Below are 20,182 nucleotides of genomic sequence, written 5' to 3' on the forward strand. Positions count from 1 at the left end.
AAAGAAGCATACAGAAGAGTGCCACTGAGCTGTATACTTGCACCTGAGCAGGTAAAAGCCTTCAGATGTAGCTAAAGGACAATAGGAGCAACCTATAGCAATTTCAGCATATTTTTTTCCCCTCCATAAATATGGGGCTATAATAGTCTTTAGTGGCATTTTGGGGCATATGGAATAAGAATGAGGACAGCAGAAAATAAGGTTTCTGGCTCAATTTGGTGCTATCAACTGAGATAGTCAGTATAGACTGTAAGTAAGGAAGTAGTTTCTTTGATATGGTGTGTTTGACATTTATTTGGGGTAGTCATGAGGAAATGTGTGGGTGGGTGGTGGTGGTGGTGGTGGTTATGTGCTGTGGAGTTGGTTCTGACTCATAGCGACCCTGTACAGGGTTTCCGAGGCTGTAAATCTTTACGAGAGCAGAAAGCCTCATCTTTCTCCGGCGGAACCACTGTTAGTTTTGAAGTGTGGGTGGGAGGTGGGTATATTTGGGATACCTCAATATATGTAGCTGGTTGTGGGAACATATTTAAGTCTTACTTCACTATGTGCCAGGTGCTTGTTCTAATTTACCGTAATTTTCATAGCATAACTATGAGGGCAGATACTATTGCTCCCATCGTAAAGAAGGAAATTGAAGCTTAGGTTAAATAAGTTATTTAGTGTCATGCAGCTAGTATGTAGCGGAACTGGGACTTGAGTTTAGATCTCTGTCAACAAAGGCCATCCTTAAATCACTAAACTCTTAGACAGATAGCCAGGAATAACTGTCACGTGAGTTAAGAAACATTAGCGTTTCATCTAGTATCATAAGCAACTAAAATAACACACATTTGAAGCCATTAGTATAGGGGCAATCTTCACTGGATTAATCTATGTTAATATAGTATGATAGTTAACATTCATTAGGATGAGTAGTTCACAAAGTGTTTCAGAGGAAAATGCAATTTAGATAGTGCCACAAATTACATAAACTTGTAAATTTAGTGGGTGTTATGATTTCAATTGTGTTCCCTCAAAATGTGTGTTGGGATCCTAATACCTCTGCCTGTGGATAAGAGCATAATCTAATGCGGTGTAATACAGTCACTCCCATAATTAAGCCATGTCAGTGGAGGCTGGATAAATAAACTTAATCATAGCAACAGATACACAGACCCAAAGATACCAGTGAAGATGTTGTTGTTGTGTGCCGTGGAGTCGGTTCCGACTCATAGCGACCCTGCACAGGGTTTCCGAGGCTGTAAGTTTTTACGGGAGCAGAATGCCTCATCTTTCTCTTGCGGAACCGCTGGTAGTTTCGAACTGCTGACCTTGCTGTTCACAGCCTAATTCGTAACCACTACGCTACCAGAGCCAGTGAAGATAGCTGCTATCTAATGAGGGAAGTGGGTAAATCTACAAACCCAGGAATTCCAAGAAATGCTGGCCACTAGAAGCTGAAATAGCAAAGTGACCTCTCCCAAAATACATAACATCATTTGCAGGCCATGTGAAATTATCAACTTAAAAATTAGCCTGCTATGACTCAGGGAGGGAGAGGAGCTCTGTGCTGACAGCCGGAGGGCAGGCTTGCGGAGTGTACCCTTTGGTTGTTTGATGATGCTTGGAGGGGACTGTAATCATTGCAATGCAATACGATAGGATGAATGTAAAGCTGATATTCAATTCACAATAAAAACTTAAAAAAAAAAAAAATTAGCCTGATATATTTGGTCAGACAATTAATTAACTCACCCCTAATGTGATGATGGCTCGACAGCACTTAACAACAACGTGATGGCTGGAGTCCTGGTATGGCGCTGCTGGATAATGCACTGGACAGCAAGATTGGTTAGAACCGCAAGGTTGGTGGTTCAAACTCAGCACCTGCGTCTCAGAAACCTTATACAGGGTCACTATGAATTGAAACTAGCACCACAGCACTTAACAATGTGATGGGTGGAACTGTGTTTTCCTTGGCAGGGCCAGACCAAACGATTTCTCGGGGAGTTCCCCACCCCATCTTAGATCTATATTCTGAATTGTTACGTGACTGTCACCGTATAAAGGGTTTCCGAGGAGGAGCTGGTGAGTTTAAACCACTGACCCTGCAGTTCAAATCGATCTTGTTTATCCAGTGCTTATCCTACTGCGCCACACCAGGACTCCAGAATTGGGACTTTGAAAATACATTTATGTTCGCCAGCCAGCTGTACCGTTTGTATTCCAGCAGCACTAGGAAACTAAGCCAGTGATTAAGACCTTAGAACATCAGTACATGATTTTTGATGCTGGTGAATAATGTTGGCATCTTGCAGATTGTCTCATATTTAAGTGAATTCATTTTTGAGGGGGTCATTAATGAATGAATTTGTACTTTATATAAGTTTAAAAAACTTAGAAAAAAATTTGTTTCCTTTGTCTTTAGGAAATATTTTTTATTTTGTCCTATTTTGACTTTTCTTAGGTATCGTAGTAAAGTGTTATCCCGTTGGCTGGCTGGTTTGCCACTGCAACTTGCTCATCTTGGTTCCCGGAATCCTGAACTCTCAACACAGCTTATTGATATCATTCATACTGCTGCAGCGCGAGCAAATAAAGAATTACTCAAAAGTTTACAGGCTACTGCTCTCCGAATTTATGGTAAGGGTATGGTCTTTTAACACTGTAGGCAGTCACTGCTGTACCCCGATTTAGAAAAGATATTTAAGTGGAATGCTTTAGATTTGCCTTTCCTTTCATATGAGTTAAACTGCCAAACCATCAAACATTGCATTTATTTTCCATAGGAAATATTTATTAGAATAGCTTTCCAAGAATGGTGGTAACGGTTTGTTGGATGCTTAGATTGCCTTTTAAACAACCTGCTATTAACAAATTCAAAATTAGTCAGGTATTTAAAACATTCTGTTGAAGCTTTGATGGCAAGTTAATACTTTTATTTGTTACTTACAATGAAGATCTTGTGTGAATTCCATATATTAATGAAATTTTTAAAAAATTTCTGAATTACAATGGACTTCTGGTTCATTGGTTCTACGCTGAGTTGGTTCTGACGTTAAATTGAATACTTCTTTTTTCCTGCTTTCATTATTAATGCCTTTTATTATCAGTATTTTTAAAATCCAGTCTTTGAACATCTGCAAGTCAACATCTGAGTGGTCATATCTGTAAATTATGTACTGCAGCATTGTATGTAATACATATTGTTAACAATATGTTGTACAGAAACAAACCAGATGTCATAACTACTATTCGTTCTAACTCATAAGTTGTAAGTTGGGAACTACCTGCATATGTATGCTTTATTCGTATCTGGAGCTCAGTATTCAATGTCTAAAGAAAAATAACCCATAAAAACATTTTAAAAAACAAAAATAAACCAAAAACAACTAGTTGATTTGATTCTGACTCATAGCAACCCTGTAGACAGAGTATAATTGTCCCTCAGGGTTTCCGAGCCTGGGAATCTGTACATCAGCACACAGCATCTTCCTCCCACGACTTCCTTCCTTTTTAAAGTCACTTAATTTAATCTATAATGTGGGTTCATTAACATTGAACTCATGGGCATCAATGTTATAATTCATGAATATCATGTGAATTCCATATATTATGTTGTTAAGTGCCATCAAGTTGGTTGTGACTCAGTGGTATAAGGTTTCCAAAGAATGGCTGGTGAATTTGAACTGCCAACCTTGAGGTTCAAACCAACCTTGTAGTCCAGTGCTTTATCCCAACAGTGCCACTTATCTAACACCCATATTCCAAACACAGTGGTTATGAACACTAGACAGCATATATGCACTGTGCTTGGAGATAATTTTAAACAGTATCACCAGTAAAAGCACATAAATGAGAAAAAGTTGTCACTAGTGGCAGAAAAACTAGTGTGTGTTTGAAGTGTGAGAGCTGTAACAAGATGGCAGAGCTTTCTGAAAGGGATCACATTAGAAGGTCTGGGATGGAGTGGGAGACAGCATAGAACAAAACTCAAAGTTATGAAAAACTTCAAAAAAAAAAAAAAAAAAAAAGACCGGACTTGCTGGTCAGAAAGAGACTGGAGAAACTCGAGACTATGACCCTAGGCCACCCTTTAGGTGTCAAATGGAACTCACCTTAGTGACCCAGTTTTTAACCAAGCTGTGGATAGGTATGTAAGGGGGGACAGCAACACTAGTGAGGTATATTCACCATGAATGGCCAGCCTTTCAAGATCAGAAGGGTAACTTTTACTTGGGGGCATGGTTCAGGGGGTTGGGATGACTGCTGTTGCATGGAGGGAATGGCAATCATTGAGATGAAACAAACTGTGATGTGTTGGATGTAAAACTGATGATCTATCTGCTCTGTAAGCTTTCACTCAATTCACCATAAATTAAAAAAAAAAAAAAAAGTTCCCTTATCAGCCTCATCTGGGAACATGCACATCAAAGCACTCAAACGTTTTTGCCACTCTGCTTATATCTGTAAATGATTGCAAAAGTGCCATAAGTATTCTGAGTCTTGATTTGGAGGTCACAAATAAAATTTTAGGGTTGCTGTAGGATGAACACAGGACTGATGACTGGAAGGCTGGCAGTTCATCGCACCAGCTGCTCTGCAAGAGAATGATGAAGCTTTCTCCTAAAAAGTCTTGGAAACCCCATACATGGTTGCTATGAGTCTAGTGTTTGGTTTTGGAGGTGGATTTGCAAATAAGGAACCTAGAGTGTTGATTGACCTCATTCCTTTTTATTGCTGAGTAACAGTCCATTGAGTTGATATAGACCACTTGTGTTTCTCAGTTGATGGACATTTGGGTGGTTTCCACTTTTGGGGGAAGATATTTTAAGATTGTGTTTTTCAGTTATTGCTCGAATAGACAGGTAAGAGGTGTTTTGCTATAAAATGTTTGATATTTTGATTATTTAGCACACTTGAGTGATTGATATTGTGCTTTATATCTAATCTCTGCTTCCTCACCTCCATTCAGAGTTCTAATTCAAACTTATACATGTAGATAATATGTAATTATTACATTGTTAAATATATTATTAAATGATTATGGCTCAGTGTTTTGCTTAAATTAATGTAGTTTTTTAAACATAAATGCATGTATGTTAAGACTTTTTTCTGTTTGTGTCTGCACACTCAATTAGATCCACAAGAAGGCACTGTGGTGGTTCTCCCAGCAGAGACTCAGCAACGTTTGGTACAACTTGTATATTTTTTACCCAGCTTACCTGCGGATTTGCTTTCTCGATTAAGTCGTTGCTGTATTATGGGAAGACTTAGTTCAAGCTTGGCTGCCATGCTTATTGGGATACTGCACATGAGGTAGTATACTCAAGTCAGCTGTATTTTACATGTATAATCTTTGCCCCCACTCCTTTTACTGGGTAATTTGTGAATACAGAATTTAAAGTCACACCTCCTCCATTACCTGTTGCCATCAAGTCACTTTCAACTCATAGTGACCTATTGTTAAGTGCCATTGAGTTGGTTCCGACTCATAGTAACACTGAGCTTCCCAGCTATTCCTGAGAGGCATGACTGAAGCCATATATGTGAAGGCTCCTGGCTGGACCTGGGTGCAGGGTATCACAGCCCTTCATCAGGAGCTCACAAACTAGTGGAACGTGAGTGGCAGGAGCTCGGGGGTCACTGTGTGACATGGGACCTGCAGTGTCCACTGGGTGCCTGTGTCTTCCTGTCAGCCCGGCCACTCTCCCCGCTTGGTCCTCCATTCACCTCTGCTGTGGCTTGTAGATTATTATTTTTTATTATGATGGAAATAGACATAAAGTATATGTCAGTTCAACTTGTGTGGCACTGTAGGATCAGCACTGGACTGAGAACCAAATACTCTGCAGTTCATACCCACCAGCTGCTCCTTGGAGAACTGACTCGACATCACATAACAACAACAAAAGTATAATTCAGTGATTTTGATTACATTCTTGATATTATGCAACATTATCACTCTCTTTTTCCAAGTTATGCCACCACCTATACATACACTTAGTGTTCTGGTGTAGTGCTATAAGATAAGCACTGGACTGCTAACCTCAAGGCTGGCAGTTCAGACCCACCAGTCACTCATTGCAAACCCTATCCAGAGTCTCTTTTATGAGTCAGAAGCAACTTGATGGCACTTAAACAACAGCACACATACATACACTCAATCCCATAAGCAAAACTTCCCTTTCCCCATCTGGTTTACTCTGGTGGTACTGTAGGATAAGCACTGGCTGCTCCTCAGAAACCCTATACAAGGGTTCCTGTTAGTAGGAATCTGCTGGACTTTACTTAGCAACATGTAACTTTTGTAGTTTTGTATTTATTGGATTCCAGTAGAGGGCACTCTGTCCCTGTGATTTCAGTCTTACAGGGTCTATGTTAACATTGAGTTTTTTCAAAGCTGCATTTAATCTCTCAACATCAGTGGTGGTTCACTTATGCTTAATTACTTTTGGTAAGGATACGTTCAAAGTCTTGCTTTTTCTTTTTGTGGATATTTGTGGTTGAATTGGATAATATCTTTAATTTACAAATAATGAGAATAGGAGTTCATTATACTCATTAAATTAAAAGCAGATTGCCATTGTATTAAAAAGCTCACCAAGTTAAATTTTTCATTCTGCTATTTGTATAGAGTATGTTAGAGTTCCCTCTTTATAGCTGTGTTCTATTGAATCTTACCTTTTAACAACATACATAAAATTAGGGGTTTCTAACTTTTCAGCCAGTGGCATTACTTTTTTTTAACTTTTCCTAAGTTCAGAACTTAGTTATGTATGGTTCCTTCAGATGAATGTTGTGTTATTTTACAGCTTAGTTTTCTTTGCAAATATCCTTTTATCTTCTAGACTATGACTATAAAACAGTCATTTGTTTTTTGTTTTTGTTTTTGGAGGGGGGGGTGTTTGTTCATTTTCTCCTGTCTGTACTATTAGTGTTGCCTCTTGAACTCACTCATCTTGTGGACTGTGGACCTTAATTTTCCTGTTATTTAAAGACATTTATAATTATGGTTTGTGTGAAAGTTTACAGAGCAAATTATTGTCATTTCTATTTTTTTGTTATATTAATTATCCTTTGAGTTTAAGTGCAAGTAGTGTTTTAGTTCTGAAACCTGCTTTTTCTCTCAGTTTGCATCTAAGAGCAGGCTACCACTATAGAATACCAGTCTTCTTTATGTGTAAAAAACCCACAGGTAGAAATTGTGATAATTTCCTTTTAGCTTTTAAATATTGAACTAGAATTTTATTATCCATTTATAGGTTCTTAGTGTTTTACCTTGTTCCCCCATACGATTTTATGTGTTGTTACCACATTCATTGTTTCTCTCAGTTCCTATCCTTTTTGTCCTTGTATCATTAGATAAAATCTGTGAGGAAAGAATTGCATAGACTTAATAAGTTTGGCCTGAGTTTTAGGTAGAGTAATTATATAACCTGGTTTGTCAGGAACAGTTCCAGTTAACAATAGAACCCCCTTTTCAAGCTCAGAAGTGTTCTGGTTTGGAAAATACAGATGGTCATCATAGACTCAAGGACTGTGTGATGAACTGCTTGTCATTTGTCTAAAACAGACTTGAAATAGGTTTGCTACTCGTTTTAGCCACTGGATGGCATACTTGCTTTCTATTTTTCTAGGTTCAAGAGGATTATTTTCTAATCACCATTTTGTAATCGTTTTCTACTGAGCATCTGTGACTTTTGTAAACTCTTTGCTTGTGATAGTTTCTCCATACATATCTTTTTGCTCATGTTGTGGGGATGATACTTAGAAGGGTCCTTCTACTATTTTTAACCCCCAAGTTTAAAGAATGTTAATAAATAGAAACATAAGGAGGCTTCAAAAAGTTAATGGAAAAATGGAATTGAAAGATAATGGAATTATTATTATTTTTCTTAATATGAACTTTTTGCAGTTCCCCCGTAAGTTATTAGAATATATAGAAAAAAAATTATTACTTTCTCGTATTTGAATTGTTAAGTGTCATCAAGTCAGTTCCAACTCATAGCGACCCTATTTTGTGTTTCTGAGGAGCAGCTGGTAGGTTTGACTTGCCAACTTCGTGGTTCAAACCGACCACAGGAAATCCCAAATTTTGTCTGACACGTTTTCAGATGGTTGCGATGAAATTTGTAATTTTAGCTTGTTGAATCTTAGCATTTTCTGCTGTTTTGCTCTATCCATAGGGACATTTGCTTTTTATTCTTATCTTTAAGAGGAATTTTTAGAGGAATTACTGGAAACTGATTTTACAGCAGACATCAGATAATCTCATTTAATGAGAAGCTGCTTTACATTGAGCTATTCCCTTCAGTTCCTCACCAGTATGGCAGCTGTACTATTGTGCAAATAAGCCTAGTTGCAACTTTACTAAGTATAGGAACACAGTTCTTTGTCTCATTGTGGCTTTAAACATAACTATTCTTTGTTTAATTAAGATCCTTTAGCTTAGTTGGATAGAAAGGTTGTTATTGTTATGTGCCGTGGAATCGGTTCCAACCCTGTATAGGGTTTCCGAGGCTGTAAATCTTTACGGGAGCAGAAAGCCTCATCTTTCTCCCATGAACAGCTGGTAGTTTCGAATTGCTGACCTTAAGGTTCGCAGCCCGATTCGTAACCGCTGTGCTACCAGAACTCCTATTTAAAAGTACCTCATTTACTGAGGTGTGTCTGTAGAAATCAAATGTGTAGATATATAACAGCTATACTTTCATCTGAAAAAAAAAAAAAAACCCTTTATCTTTGCTTCTTGGGAGTCTGATTTTCAAATACAGTGGCAATTTTCTAAGTTATACCATATATGTGGACCAGTTCTGTTTTTAAACTGTAAATACAAGGTCTCAATATATATTGGAAGTTAGACATTTTCATATTGTAGTACTTGAGTTCTTATATACAGAAATAAAGCAATTTATAGTATGGGTTTTGTTGTAAGCTATTAAATAAGACTGACTTGTTTTCAAAAAAGAAAAATAGTTATATGTCAATCTTTATTCTATCAAGTCGATCACTTTTTAAATATTTTTCCTGTTGTTTGTTATAGATCATCATTTTCTGGATGGAAGTATTCAGTTAAAGACAGTTTAATGAGTGATGTGGACTATTTCAGCTTCTTATTTTCAACACTTACAGGTAAGAAGAAAAAAAAAACATCCTATAATTTTCTTTCTGTTTGATTCTCAGTTTAGAAGGTGATAAATTACCTTGGACTGAGTTTTATTATTAATAAATGGAAATCTTTGAAGGAATTCTTGGTACCCTTCTTTAGTGCCTGAACTGCAAAGTCAGTGATTCAGAGTCACCACCCATTCTTTGGAAACCCTATATAGGATCGCTATGAGTTGGAACCAACTCAGTGGCACTTAACAGCAACAACTTCAGTGTTTGGACCCATGAGGCAGGCTGATAACTTAATTCATCTTTAAATCTCTCATAGCACAAGTTCCCAAAGCTTGAGTATTAATCAAGTTGTTTCTTCCCATTGTTTACAGAGAACTAACATAATTGGCTCTTTTAAAAATAGCTAGGTAGACATTGGCTACCTAAAATGAGGAGGCTATAAAGGCACAAAGTGACTGGCTTACAGGTTTTCAGAGGAAGTTTAGTTTCAGAGTGTGGGGGATAGTAGAATCGCCAATGAATACTTTTCATCTTGTCTTGATGGGTCTGGTGAAAAGAGATGGAGATTTGATTCATATGATTCAATAGTAAGTAATTGTTGCCATGACTAATTGTCACTACAGTAAAGGTAGAAGTCCTCTAACAAAAAGCAAGGAATAGTTAATCTTACAGTCCAGGAACAGGACCCTAGGACCGTCAAGGGAGAAGAGCACGAGCTGAATGCGGGACCCTATCCAGAGAAGCAGCGACACCAGAGATGAGGCAGAGATGAGGACATGGAGAAGTAGAGCATTTGAGGAGTCTAAACTCATGGAAAGAGAAAGGCTGTGTGCTGGCTGCCAGGAGGCAGGCTTGCAGAGTGTGCCCTTTGGTTGTTTAAATGATTATATATTCCTGAGTGTTTTTGTGGACATCCAAAAACAAAACAGAGGGAATTTGAAGCAAATACTGTTGAATGATGATGCACGGAAGAGATTGTAATCATTTCAATGGAACGATGAGTGAAAAACAATGTTCTCCTATGTAAACTATCGCTTAATTCACAATAAAAACTTTGGGAAAAAAAAACCCAAAGCCAGGGATATTAAGTTTTGAAATGTGTGTGTGTGGTGGGTGGCTTTGAGGTGTTTTATTATTGTTAAATGCCTTTGAGTCTGTTCTGACTCTTTGCAACCTTGTATTGGGTTTCCAAGGAGCAGCCAGTAGGTTTGAACTGCTGACCTTGTAGTTAGCAATCCATTGCCACACTAGGACTTTGAGTCATTACCTGTCAAAAGGTTTATAGATTTCGTGAAGCTCATTAGGTTTCGGGGAAGAACATGCTCAGCATTCTTCAAGCTGAGGGAACTGAATAAAAAATTTAAGCCATAATTTGTAGTAGAAGGAGTCCTGTTGTGGCACTGTGGGTTAATGAAATGGACTGCAAAGTCGGTTTGAACCATAGGGTCGGCAGTTCAAGCTCACCACTTGCTCTTCATAAACCCTATGCAGGGTCACAGGGACAGAACCGATTTGACAGCAGTTAACAACAGTAACGGGCAAAATAATTGTATAATATGGAAAGCATCAAAAGAAGATGGAAAGAATACACAGAGTCACTGTACCAAAAAGAAAGAGGTAGCATATGATAAAGAGCCAATGACACTGAAGGAAGAAGTCCAAGGTGCATTGAAGCCATTGGCAAGGAACAAGGCTCTGGTAATTGATGGAATACAAATTGAAATCTTTGAACAAACTAACGAAGCTCACTGAAAGTGATTGTCTTTGCCAAGAAATTTGGAAGACAGCTACTTGGCCAGTGGACTGGAAGGAGTCCATCCTTGTGTCCATTCCATTGGAATGGACATTGGAATGCAGATATCATTGGACAATATCATTAATAGCCTATGCAAGGAAAATTTTGTTAAAGGTAATTCAAAAACAGCTGCAAATGTACACAGACAGAGAACCAGAGGTTCCAGCTGGATTCAGAAGAGGACATGAAATGAAGGATATCATTGCTGACACCAGATGGATCTTGGCTGAAAGCAGAGCATATCAGAAAGATGCTTATTTATGCTTGATTGATTATGAAAAGGCTTTCAGTAGTGTGGATTATGACAAACTATGGACAGCATTGAGTTTAATGAGTATTTCGGAACACTTACTAGTGTTCCTGAGGAACGTCTACATAGACCAAGAGGCAGTTGTTGAAACAGAAAAAGGAAACACTGAATAGTTTAAAATCAGGGAGGGTGTGCACCAGCGTTGTATTCTTTCACCGTACTTATTCAGTCTGTATGCTGAGCAAATAGTCTGAGCATCTGGATTATATGAAGAAAAAAGTGGCGCATCACATTTTAGGAGGAAGACTCATTAACAACCTGTGATAAACAGATGATACAACCTTGCTTGCTGAAAGCTAAGAGGATTTAAAGTACTTATTGATGAAAATCACAGACTACAGCCTTGGATATAGGTTGCACCTCATTGTAAAGAAAACAAAAATGTTTACCACTGGGTCAGTAAACAACATCCATATAAATAATTCGAGGAAAGATTGAAGTTGTCAAAGACTTCCTATTGCTCAGATCAAACATCAACACTCATGGAAGCAGCAGCCAAGAAATCAGACGACATATTGCATTAGGCAAATCTGCTACACTTGATCTTTCTAGAGTGTTGAAGAGCAAAAATGTCAGTTTGAGGACTAAGGTGTTCCTGACCCAAGCCTCATGTATATGTGAAAGCTGGACAGTGAATAAGGAAGACATTTGAAGAACTGATGCATTTGAGTTATAGTGTTAGAGGAGAATATTGAAAGTATCATGGGCTACCAATAGAACAAGCAGCTCTGTGTTGGAAGAAGTACAATCAGAATGCTCCTTGGACATCAGAGGGACCAGACATCGTCTCTCATACCTTGGACATATTATCAGGAGGGGCCTAGTCCCTGAAGAAGGATATCACATTTGGTAAAATGGAGGGTTAGAGAAAGAGAGGAAGATCCTCAACGAAATGGATTGGCACAGTGGCAGCAGCAATGGGCTTAAATGTAGTAACGATTATAAAGTTGGCCCAGGATCAGGCAGTGCTTCATTCTATTGTGCATAAGGTCACTTGATGGCACCTAATAACAAAGTTAGGGGCCAGTGATGTGCCTATCAGAACAGATGATGCCACTTTAGATTGTGATCTTGAAAATAGGGTGACCTTAACATTAAACTAGCTTACAAGAATCAGACCACATTAGTATTTTAATTCTGAGAGCTGCCTTTCAGGAAGGACTTTGACAAGTTGCCCATGTAGACTAGATCAAGAATAATGTGGGGATGACAAAGGAGTCAGAACTTTTGTAAGCAAGTTGTACTTGAAGAGCTGCAGGTGCATTGTCCCTGCCCATTCACCTCCCCCCACCCCAAAATGACTTAGAGGGATTGTTGTTAAATGCCGTTAAGTTGGTTCAGACCCATAGCAACCCTGTATAGGGGTTCCAGAGAGCAGCTGGTGACCTTGAACCCCTGGACCTTGCTTTTCAAACCAACATTGCAGTCCAGCATTCCTAGGGAAGAAGAGCAGTTACAAAATATTTGAAGTGCTTGGCTTATAGAATTTGGTATATGTGTAAAATCGAATGTATTGCTCCTACTAGTTCATTTGCTTTTTTTAAACCTGCTATATGGAAAGATTACGCTTTTCACATTTTTTAAATGTAAAACCCACAGTACCTTTCTTGCTATATTAGTGATTGGGTCAGATGGCATCCTTTGTTTACGTAATTATATGAAATTAACTGCCTTGGTTGCTAGTATTTTATTTTTAGACATGCTGCATGCAAAGCCCTAAGCTCAGAGAAAATAGGTAGCTTAAAGTTTTACTTGACAGCATATATCATCTGATTTTTTAAAATTAGGAAGAATGTCATTTTACTTTTTAAAAAATGTGTTTTCTTTGTACTTGCATTAGGATTCTCAAAAGAGGAGCTGACTTGGCTTCAGAGCCTTCGAGGAGTTCCTCATGTGGTCCAGACATCACTTTCCCCTGTGCTTCTCTACCTTACAGACCTGGATCAGTTCTTACATCACTGGGATGTGACACAGGTGACAGCACCTTAGGGAATAGCAGATTATTATTAAAATTCAGCTCATTAATCACTAACTTGATACCATGTATTGCCTTGTACATGGTAGTTTTAGGGGTAGAGATTAATGTCAGATAAGATTCATATTCAGAAACTTCTATGTTAGATAGTAGATGTACGTTTTTTAAAAAGTTTAAAAAATTTTTTTTATTACTATAAACTGTTCCACTTTGTTGTTAGGTGTTGTCATTGAGTCAGTGTGTACAACAAAACAAAACGCTGCCCAGTCACTAGAATAGAACAAATAGTAATCTGAATGATAAGAGATTTTTAAAAAGCATTGTAGCATAGCATTGATCCATCAGATTAAAAGAGGAAAGGATGCATGTAGAAAAATTGATTACATCTTAAAGAATGAGTAAGATTTTGTTTATTGTATTAGTTTCCTGGGATTATAATAACTGACCAAGAGGCAGTTGTTGCAACAGAACAAGGGAACACTGAATGGTTTAAAATAGGAAAGGTGTTTGCTAGGGTTGTCACCTGTCTGTATTCAGTCTGTATGCTGAGCAAATAATTCAAGAAGCTGGATTATATGTAGAAAAACAGGGCATCAGGATTCGAGGAAGACACATTTAACAACTTGTGATATGCAGGACATAACAGCCTTGCTAGTTGAAAGCAAAGAGGACTTAAAATACTTACTGATGAAGATCCTTTAAAGACCAGAGTCTTTGGTATGGATTGCAGCCCAATGTAAAGAAAACAAAAATCCTCAGCATTGGACCAATAAAAAATATCCATATAAATGGAGAAAAGATTAAAGTTGTCAAAAACTTCATTTTACTTGCATCAACCGTTAACAATCATTCTAGGGAATTAAAAGATGTATTGTGCTTGGTGAATCTGCTGCACGACATGTCTGTAATGTGTTGAAGAGCAAAGATGTCAGTTTGGACAGAGTTGGACAGTGAATAAGGAAGACCGTAGAAGCATTGATGCATTTGAGTTAACGGTGTTGGAGGAGAATATTAAAAGTGCCTTGAATACCATGGACTGCCAAAAGATCAAACAGATCTATGTTGGAAGAAGTACAGTCAGAGTGCTCTTGGAAACCAGGATGGCCAGAGTTCGTCTCTCATACTTTGGACATATTGCCAGGATGGACCAGTCCCTGGAGAAGGCTATCATGTTTGGTAAAGTGGAGGGTTGGAGAAAAAGAGGAAGACCTCCAATGAGGTGGATTGGCACAGTGGCAGCAGCACAGTAGGAAAGGACAAGCACCAGACTGGATAAAAGATTTGAAGAAATGGAAGAAAATAGATGAATAGTCACTAATCATGTGGAAATATTCTCAACATTGGGTATTTGGGAGATGCGAATTAAAACTACAATATACCTGTGTTTTATTAACTATGCAAAGGCATTCAACTATGAGGATAATAACGCACTATGGATAACTGCAAAGAATGGGAATTCCTAAACACTTAATTTTTCTGATGCAGAACCTGTGCATAAACTGAAAGGCAGTTGTTTGAACAGAACAAGAGGATACTGTATGGTTTAAAATCAGGAAAGCTGTGTTTCCAGGTTGTGAGTGCAGAACCGCAAGTTCGGTTTGAACTATAAGGTTGGCGGTTCAAACTCACCAGCTACGCCTTGGAAACCTTATATGGTCGCTATGAGTTGGATCTGACTCGTCACTTAATAACAGCATTCAGTCTGTATGCTGAGCAAGTACTCTTGAGAATCTGGTTTATATAAAGATTGTGACATCAGGATTGGAAGAAGACTCATTAACCTGTGATGTGTGAGATGACACAACCTTGCTTCTGTAAAGTTACTTTCAACATTTACCTAATGAACATCAAAGTGTACAGTATTCAGTATGGATTTCATTTCAATGTAAAACAAAAATCTTCATAACTATACCAGTAAGTATCACGATAGAGAAAAGGTTGAAGTTGTCAAGGATTTCATTTTACTTATATCCACAATCAATGCTCATAGAAGAAGCATTCAAGACTTCAGTGGACATATTGCATTGGGCAGAGATGTCACTTTGAGGGCCAAAAGGCACCTGATCCAAGCTATGGCATTTTCACTTACCTCATATGTGTGTGAAAGCTGGACAACGAGTAAGGCAGACCATAGAATAATTGATGCATTTGAATTGTGTTACTGAAGAATATTTATTGCTAGGAGAATACACACATCTATCTTGGAAGAAGTATAGCCAGAATGCTTGTTAGCAGTGAGGATGGAAAGACTTTGTCTTTTGTACTTTGGCTGTGTTATTAGGTGGGGACCAGTCCCTGGAAAAGGACATCATACTTGGTAAAGTCACTATGGTCAGAACCGACTCTATGGCATTTAACAACGTTTAGTTTGTATGCTGAGCAGACTATCTGAGAAGCAGGATTATATGAAGAAAAATGTGGCATCAGGATAGGGAGAAGATTCATTAACAACCTGGGATATACAGATGATACAACCTTGCTTGCTGAAAGCAAAGAGAACTTAAACTATACTTACTGATGAAGATAAAAGACCACATCCTTTGGTGTAGATTGCATCTCAATGTAAAGAAAAAAATTCCTCACCACTGGACCAGTAAACAGCATCCATATAAGTGGAGAAAAGATTGAAGTTTTCAGAGACTTCAGTTTTCTCAGATCTACCGTTAACACTCATGGAAGCAGCAGTCAAGAAATCAAACAACTTATTGCATTAGGCAGATCTGTTGCACAAGACCTCTTTAAAGTGTTGAAGAACAAAGATGTCCATTTGAAGACTAAGGAGCGCCTGACCCAAGCCATGGTATTTTCAATAGCCTCATATGCGTGTTAAAGTTGGACAGTGAATAAGGACAGACCATAGGAGAATTGGTGCATTTGAGTTACCATGTTGGAGGAGAATATTGAAAGTACTGTGGTCTGCCAAAAGATCAAACAGATGTGTTGGAGAAAGTACAGCCAGAGTACTCCTTGGAGGCCAGGATGTCCAAAATTCGTCTCTCATACTTTGGACATATTAGGAGGAACCAGTCACTGGAGAAGGGTATCATGTTTGATAAAATGGAGGGTTGGAGAAAAAAGAGGAAGACACCCAATAAGATGGATTGGCACAGTGGTGGCAGCAGTGGGTTCTCAGTTTTAGTAATAATTGTGAGATTGGCAGGTACTGGGCAGTGTTTCGTTCTGTTGTGCCTAGTGTTTCTGTGAGTCAGTACTGACTCAGCAGCATCTGACACCAGCTACGAAAGTAGAAGGTAAGTAGAAAAGAGGAAAACCCCCAGCGAGATGGATTGGCACAGTGGACTCAAACGTATCAGTGATTGTGGGAATGGTACAGGACTGAGCAGTGTTTGGTTTTATTGCCCGTAAAGTCATATGTAACACCAACAGCACATACCCATTAGATGAGCTAAAAATTCAAGTCTGACTACACCAAGTATTGACAGTGATATTAAACAACGAGAACTCTCCTATACTGCTGGTAGATTGTAAAATAATACATTGTCATGCAACCCAGCATTCTAATTCCTTGATATATACACCCAAGATAAACAAAACCATTCATTTACACAGACTTCTAGATAAATATACCAATTTCATAGCAGTCAAAACTGGAAACAATGAAAATGTCATGAGGGTTGTGTATAAGGAGCTCTTTGGTAGAGCTGTGGTTACGAGTTGGGCTGCTAACCTCAAGGTCAGCAGTTCAAAACTACCAGCAGTTCTGTAGGAGAAAGATCAGACTTTCTGCTCCCATTAAAGATTTATAGCCTCGGAAACCCTACGTGTGGTTGTTATGGGTCGGAACCGACTCCACGGCACACCACTACCACCACCAGGAGAGTGTATAAACAAATGAATATATCTATAAAATAAGAGGGAAAGTACAAACGTATTGCTACAAAATTGTAGGAATTTATAGTAAACAAAAATAATCAAAATATGAGGTGGTTATTTTTGGGCATATCTTTGACAAGTCTGAAGGCTATGTTGCCATCTCTCTAACCCTTCTTAGATTTCCACTATGCCCAAACAGCAATTTTGGCATCCTCGAGGACTCAAGTTTTGCTCTTTTTTAAATATTCTTTAAGTTTGGAAACAAAAGTCTGAAGGGGCAAGATCAAGAGCTGTAGCGTCAATGGGTTAAGGTTTCCCAGTGAAATTTTCATGACACATGCTACCCTCAGAGAATGAGGGAGGTATGTTGACATTAATTCCAGACTTTTTCTCAGCAATTAAGTTTTCAATTTTCTTAAAACTAATTCATAATAATAATAAGTCTCATTGCCCCTGTGTCATTCTAAAAAACCCATCAAGATTATTCCTTTGGAGTCCTCCAGAATAGTTGCTGTAACCTTCTGAGCAGACTGTTGAATTAAGCTAGCTAGTCCAGCAGATCCCCTCCCAAGCCATTGTTTTGATGGTTTTTATTTGAAGTCCCCCTAATAAAACTTCTTGTTAAGTGCTGTCCTGGCAGTACCGACTCATAGCGACCCTGCATAGGGGTTCTGAGGAACAGCTGATGAGCTTTAACCACCAACCTTGTGGTTCAAACTGACCTTGCGGTCCAGTGCGTTAACCCACAGCGCCAAACCAGGACTCCCTAATACCCTAATAAAACTAGCAAAGTATATTACTGATCGCAGGGGCATGCTTAAACATGTTTGCAATAAAGCCATGTGTGTATGAACTGGAACTGTAGTAGCAATACTGTTTGACTTAGCCTGGTGTAACAACTAAATGCTGCCCAGTGATATGCAATCTTCGTGAGCATTGCTGTGTCTCAACCTATTGTCTTAGCTACTATGTCAGTTCGTCTCACTGAAGGCCTCTCCAGCTTGCCAGTTGTGATGTCTTTTCTTAGCAATTGGTCCTTTTCTGATAACATGGCCGCAGGATGTGAGCAGAAGTCTTGCATCATCACTTCTAAGGAGTATGTAGGATGTAATTCTTCTGAGACTGATTTGTTCCTCCTTCCAGAGTCCATGATATATTCAGTATTCTTCACCAACACCACCATTTGATGGGATCACTTCTTTTTTCTTTGTTTTTCATTGTCCATCTTGGATGCATATGAGGTGTTTGAAAAGACTGTGGCTTAGATCAGGCACACCTTTGTCAAAAAAAATCTTTGTTTTTTAAAACTTAAAAGAGGTCATTTGTCTATGATGCATGTATCAAAAATACCTGTTTTAGGTTTTGCCATGTGTGAATTTATTTTGGTAAATATTGACATTATCTTTTAGGATGTCTTGATTTTGTATGGCTGTTTCTGAGTTCCTAAATAACAAATCCTTACCTGTTCTATCTGAAAATAGCCAATTCTTTTACCCTTAATGATGATTATTCCTATTTTCACTTTTGATGTATTTATTGACTGCATTGAATTGAGCTAGTATCCCTTGTACTCAATTAAGATTTGTTTATAAGATAATTTGAAGGAACCACAAATACAATAACATTTTATATTGGAAGATTGACATATTTGGTATATTGCTGAGAAGCATGAAGAAAGACAAAAAAGCTCTTCCAAAGCCAAAAACAAGTATATAACTAGAATGACATGCATCTGGGATGGGTAGTGAAAACACAAGACCCCTGCTCCCAGGAAAGACACACATTCAAGCAGTTTGGAAACTCATGTTTATTCAGAAGCTGAGTGCTGTTACAAGCGTGTCTGCAACTCTCTTGACTATTCTTTCACATTTTCAAAGTGACTGCTGTCATTCCAGGCATCAGGTTTATGTTCAGGTTTGGAAGAAGAAGGAATGGACAGTGCCAGTCGAGCTTATTTTCTATCAGTGAAAAGCAAAATCCTTCTTTATTGGTCTATTAGCAAACTAGTGCTTGGAAAACATTGGCCCAAAGTGTGCTGCACGTTACTCCTAGCTCTGAGGAAATCTGCAAAAGAAATCAGGTGGTTTTACAGTGTAAATTTTTTAGTGCAGTGGCCAGGTGAAAGAGGTATAAGAATGGGATCAGAATAGCCAGTGGACAGTCCCTCATGCCCTTTACTCACTGAAAACAGCTTCTTGAGCCTTGATTGGAAATTTTAGCCATTGAGCTCAACTGTAAATGAAAACTTATCCAGATTTTTAGGCCTTTGGATATAGTTGTGCCTTGACCTCTTCTCATGTATAAATTTTTCCACTCCCAGAACTTAACTACTGTTAGCCTCCAGTTGACTAATATATAAACAACAATTAATACTTTTTCTGTGTTAGATATATACTGCTATGATCAGTGGTTTGAACTCGTCAGCTGTTCCTCAGAAACCCATACAGGGTTGCTATGAATCAAAACTGACTCAGCAGCACTTAATAACAGCATCACATAAAATCTGCATTTTTTTATATGAGAGTAAAAGGTATTTCACACAAAGTAAGGTTTTTGCTTCTGCTGGTATAGCTATAATGACAAGTTCACAACTGTCTTGTTTTTACAATAATGACCCTTATACTGGATTAATTCATCTTAGAGTCGTAGTCAACTTCAGCTGCAAACCTCAATCTTACGGTACACATTAAGCAATTCAACTTTTTCGGTCATGTCATGACTTTGTTTCTTGGGAGCACGTCCCACATCATTAGTGGCACTTCATCTGAGTTCCATGGTGTTGTTCAAGGTTCATGATGAAAAGCACATGAAAACCTTGAAAGATCGTTTTTTACTATCATACACAATTTGCTGAAGTTCTGGTATGATGCTGTGGATTAATGTGCCAGACTACAAAGCTGTTTGAATTGCAAGTTTGGCAGTTCAAGCTCGCCAACTGCTCCTTGGAAACCTTATACAGGGTTTCTGTGGGTTCGAACTGGCTTGACGGCACTTAACAACAATAGCAACACAATTGCTGGAGAAACAAACTTACATGCAGAGAGAATAAACATCACATGGTATTTTTTAAATAAAAACCATTGAGTAATGGACCATCGTATTCAAATCATTGTTTAGGGACTAACCGTATGAACAAAGTGTTACAAGGTTCTGTAGAAGACTA

At 38.3% G+C, this 20,182-nt stretch overlaps 1 protein-coding gene across 2 annotated transcripts in view; it reads left to right on the forward strand.

Annotated features, from left to right (window-relative positions):
- Positions 1–20,182, forward strand: part of TEX10 (testis expressed 10) — a 55,066-nt gene that overhangs the window by 19,390 nt on the left and 15,494 nt on the right. For both annotated transcript variants that reach the window (XM_006864721.1, XM_006864722.1), the window contains 4 exons: positions 2,450–2,625; positions 5,124–5,301; positions 9,029–9,117; positions 13,051–13,184. In XM_006864721.1, the coding sequence (XP_006864783.1) occupies positions 2,450–2,625; positions 5,124–5,301; positions 9,029–9,117; positions 13,051–13,184 (577 nt within the window). The remainder of the gene's footprint in view (positions 1–2,449; positions 2,626–5,123; positions 5,302–9,028; positions 9,118–13,050; positions 13,185–20,182) is intronic.

The sequence above is a fragment of the Chrysochloris asiatica genome, unplaced genomic scaffold (assembly GCF_000296735.1).
Source record: "Chrysochloris asiatica unplaced genomic scaffold, ChrAsi1.0 scaffold00069, whole genome shotgun sequence".
Taxonomy (NCBI): Eukaryota; Metazoa; Chordata; class Mammalia; order Afrosoricida; family Chrysochloridae; genus Chrysochloris; species Chrysochloris asiatica.